Genomic DNA, 5,072 nt, shown 5'->3' with positions numbered 1-5,072 from the left:
CAGGTGTTGTCAGAGGCAGTCCGCCAACGAGACAGCAGTCTCGTCTCCTCGGCCATGCTACCCGGCTGGTGCGAGCCCCTCTTTCCCCTCTCCCTTTTTGATGTCTTAAACATATAAATATATAGAAAAGAAAAATAACCTAGGAAAACATATACAAAACAGTCCATGCGAACAAGTTCCTGAACCTTGCGTTTCTTTTACTAGTACTTTTAGTTGCTGCCGTGAACGCTAGCAATACTAGATTGAGATGATCCTTTTAAAAAAGTTAATGTTCAATAGTTTTGAGCAAGATTATTTGCTTTTTTTTGCGCTAAATTACTACATAATTTGTTTATTCCTGTTCCTCCTGTTACAAGTCTAGTGCTACAACATATAACTGGTTACATGTTTTGCGAATGCACTGTAATCCCAGATATATATGTTAGTATATGCACTATATTTATATTCATGTTTCTTCAAAATTCTTAAGTCTAATTATATATATATATATATATATATATATATATATATATATATAGTTATTCTGGTTATTCTCACGCCTAATAACATATATGTAACTGCTTACATGTCTTCCAACTGTAAGTCCAAGTTTATATGTTAGTTTAGGCAATATATGCGCGAAAATAGATAATATAGCATTTCAATTGTTTTCAGATGGCAGTTTATTAATTGTTATCTGTTTAATTTGTTTTTATTTCTTCATAGTTTATATTCCCTCTTCTGGACTTGTTCGCAAATGACCGGCCAATCAAAATACGGCACCTATAATATCTCCGCACTTGAGCACTGCGTAAGCAATAAACAGAGATTGAAGACGCATTAGAATCGGCTAATCTCTCCGCGCCAACCTTACACGTTGCTCCGCGAAATCACAATTGTTACAACGAGTAGGCATGGATATTAATCTAAAGGAAAGCTAACTATAGTGCAGCAGCCCTGCGAATTTACAACGGATGCACACCAAAATTAATTTCGTATAAACATGCAGCTGTTCTCATTTTAATCTTAGGCGGCACCAGTAATTAATCAAAAATGAGCACTGCAACAGCCCCTCCAAGTTTCGCCTCCACATTAGAATAGACGCTAATGAGTAGTTCGAATGTTCTTTTGTCTTGAAACCTCGGCATATTCTGTCTGTGTTTTGCTATAGTGTGCCTACGAGGTTTTTAGATGGAACCTTTATTTGCCTGACGTTTCGGCTTGTTTGGGTCATTAGCGTCACACCACCCAGGGTGGCACTTGGCGGGATAAACGTAGCATTGTTCCAGTCATCCTCTATTTAGGCCTCTGAAGACGGCGAAAAAGCCGAAACGTCAGGCAAATAAAGGTTCCATCTAAAAACCTCGTAGGCACACTATAGCAAAACACAGACGCTAATGACCCAAATAGACGCGCGCAATAAATGATGCAACTACATGCAAGTCCTTTCTCTTGAAGAGATATCTCACTAATTAATACACCACCGTACCTCCCAATCTTATGCGATGCAAACAACACACTATTTATTAACAAAGGTTATTCATCAAACAAATAACCGATACACAACAAAAAGAAAAAGAAGTTTTGTTAAGCTACAACTTGTCAGGTTGGGCATCGGCAACCCTTCTCTTCCAATTCTGCGCGTAATTCTCCAACATTGGAGAACCCGCAAAATACTGCCGATTTAATTGTATCTCTGAAAAATGTTTTCCTCAAATCACTAAGCACTTCCGCCCTTTCACTGTGCATGGTTAGCCACAGCTCACCAAACAAGAGGGACACATCGTCCTTGTCACCAATAGGCAATATCATGGGCTTAACCGAACATACAATGGTTCGTCGTCTACCAGCTCATTTGAAAGGAGTAGCTAAAGCAGTTTTTGATAGTATAACTAATCTCGAAAAGCAAGATTGGCGATGTGCTGTTTCTAAATTACAACAACACTTCTCCACAGAACATCATCTTGATTTAGCTCGAGAAAAACTTATGGACATGAAAATGGATCCGTCCGAATCTCCTATTGTATTTTCCAACAGAATACGACGAAACATTTTGGACGCATATCCAAATAATGACTATAAGGAAAAATGTGATTTCCTTCAAACAGCCATTTTTACCAACGGTCTTCTATCCACCATCAAGCAAAAACTCAAACTGCTCGGTCCCTTTCCCTCGGATTACAACCAATTGCTTACAAGCGGAACGTATCTTCAACCTAACAAGTCCTGATCCCTCGCCTTCTAACAGCAAAGAACTAATAGCTAACTAATAATCAGTAGAATCTCTAGACCAAACCAATCTCCACATCGCAAACGCTTTCCGCAATATTCACGAAACTACCGTTCTCCACACAATAATACACGCTATCGATCCCCCTATAACAAAAAGAGTTATTACCACAATGATAACAATCGCCACGTACATTTTGCCTCTTCCTCGCGTCAGAACTTCGACCAAAGATATCGTACTAAATAATTTTCTCAAAATCAATGATTTCGATCTACTTCACCCCCCAACCGTTTCGCACCTAACCCACAAACTTGCTTTCGCAGAAACAGAAACGTAAATTCCATTTCTGCCAATTTCTCAACTGGAATTCCTACATGTTCTAACATACTTTTCGTCCTTGTACTTGCCTACATATTTCTCCCTTCTTCCCTCGCTACTTTGCACGGTTATCAACTCTGTGCAGCAGGAAAGTCGGGATGGCCAGTAGCTTACCGCGAAGCCACGTCATGTTCTCATTCCCTTAACTCTTCAAGCATCATTGTTACAACAGCAATTCTCTTCGTAGAACGAACTGAATCGTTCCTCTTGCCAGCCTTCCATTGTTTTAACAAAACAAGGAAAATATGCGCTTCATCATATTTGCACATATCCTTTTCAGGTAATAATGATGAGGAGTACATGACCCCAGTAGAGCCCTCACTTTGTCATTCATTGAGCAATACAGAAAAATTCATGGACGTGCCTTTGAAACAACTCTTTTCCAATGCATATGGATCAGAAAATAATATCCATTATTCTTATTCATGGTTTTTCGGAGAGAAATGCTCATATACAACTAATGTATATGTGGAAAAAGGTGACATCGCCGCATACGATGGAAATAACATTGTCAGTCAATTTGGAGATATGGCTAGTTGCCATATAAACGACACATAGTGCCAACTGACCCATGGTACTGTGATCTGGAAACTTTCATCTCAAAAACCCTTCGCTTGCAAACTCGTAAAAGCAGCGGAAGGCGTTTGTTACACCCTCACATATAGTCATCGATAGTATTCAAACTGCTCTTACCTACAAAAATATAACCTTTAGCCAGTCCCAGAAAGCAGCATGGTGTCTTTATCCAAATTCTATTCCAATGGATAATGGAGTTTCCGTCTCACTTCCCGAGATAGACAACCTCAACCCTCAAACAATTTTCTCTGCACACCCAAACACAGTTGAAGAAATTAACCAAAAACACTTTAACGCATCAAAAATACTTCATCTGTTCAACACCATATAACAAGGCAAAGTCACAAAAACTCAAAATTTCACAAACATGTTCGCATACAAACTTCCCAACGATGATCACGTTTCTTTTATCAACAATGTTTTTGAATTATTAGATCCCGTCTCACCTTCAGTGAAACCATTTCGTTACAAATTATTTCCTCGACCACCACGCTCTACCGCTCATCTCGGTTTTAAACTACTTTCAAGTATTTTCCGTAGCCCTAAAAACCGACTCCCTCACAGAAATCTTACTAACGATCCATCTGCCGTTGCAAAACATATTGCTTTGCAAACCGAACCTGATTTTACTCCATCAAATAATGATTATTCATTAACGCATGCACAACGTCAAGATCAAAGACATTTCGAATTAAATGCCAAACTGCAATTTTTAAAAATAAAACTTGAAGAAACCATAAGACGCGATTTTAACTTCCTCTTTGACCAAATATGCTCCTTACATAACTTTAAAATACAGGCAATTAAAAGCATAGCACAAATAAATCCCACTAGTGCAGCCCGTATCTTACTGAATAGAAACGATATCTTCGCACTTCCAGCAGGAGATTTTTTGATGATCTCTAAGTGCAAATCAGTGCAAGCCGATGAGATCTATCTAGATCATAACACTAATGGTAATTGTTACCTCTTCACACCGGTGCGCATATTAAAATCTATTTACTTTGCGCAACCGGGAACAATTGACTTAACTGCATCTAGCCCAAAAGCCCACTGTGGACACCTACCTTTTGGAATTTATAAAGATGGTACAAACCATTACAAATCCCCCTCTGGTTATACACAAGTATCTCATATTCACACTAACCTTCCACACGATGTGACAACCCAGGATTTTGTATTTAATTCACCACCAATTTTCCACTCTGACCTGGGTCGATTATCTACGGATATATACCTTATAAAAAATAGACTCATTTCGGAGAATCAACTTTCCATAAAACATGGTAAAATCGAAAACCGTGACGAGCCTATGAATTTAATATCAAATGAACTTGAACAAGAAGCAGTCAATACAATATCGTATATAGAATCTAAAGCATCCGAAATTCTTCGAATGGAAAAGACAAGATAGTACATTCTCTCGGATTACACACTTTAGTCAAAACCATTGTAATCATAATCCTCATCTCACTAGTTTTCATACTTTTTGGTGTTTTATACATTCAGTTTTCAACAGTTCGTACAATCTTTTATATCATATTTAATGCTGTAGCAACCTCACTTTGCCTTTTTGTAACTAAAATGAAATTGAAAAAGAATAAACCATCTGCATCAGAACCCTCTTCTCCAGGGGTAAAAGTTATGCAACGAAATCCTTTAGTTCAACACTCTCCAAATAATGATACTGTTAAAATTGAACTCAACTACCCCACACTGCACGACGAAAATGTACAACAACAAACTTTTCAGCCACAACAACCAAAACCCGCATTTCTAAATTTTCTCCCAAATGCTCACTCCATACAACACAACTCTATGTCAACTATATTCATACCCATCAAACTCAACTCTTTATACACAGTAGCTCTTTTTGATACAGGACCGGCAATCACAATAGTATCTGAAA

General features: G+C 38.2%; 1 protein-coding gene across 1 annotated transcript; it reads left to right on the top strand.

Moving 5' to 3' along the window:
• Nucleotides 1-1,726: 1,726 nt before the first annotated feature.
• Nucleotides 1,727-2,209, top strand: RB195_024801 (uncharacterized protein; the record flags this gene model as incomplete). Its single annotated transcript, XM_064212703.1, has 1 exon — nt 1,727-2,209. One exon carries the CDS (start codon nt 1,727-1,729, stop codon nt 2,207-2,209), a length of 483 nt encoding a protein of 160 aa, XP_064068584.1.
• Nucleotides 2,210-5,072: the final 2,863 nt, after the last annotated feature.

This window comes from Necator americanus, chromosome X (assembly GCF_031761385.1).
Source record: "Necator americanus strain Aroian chromosome X, whole genome shotgun sequence".
NCBI lineage: Eukaryota > Metazoa > Nematoda > Chromadorea > Rhabditida > Ancylostomatidae > Necator > Necator americanus.
Note: the sequence above shows the minus strand (reverse complement) of the source record. Positions and strands in the feature narration are given on the sequence as shown.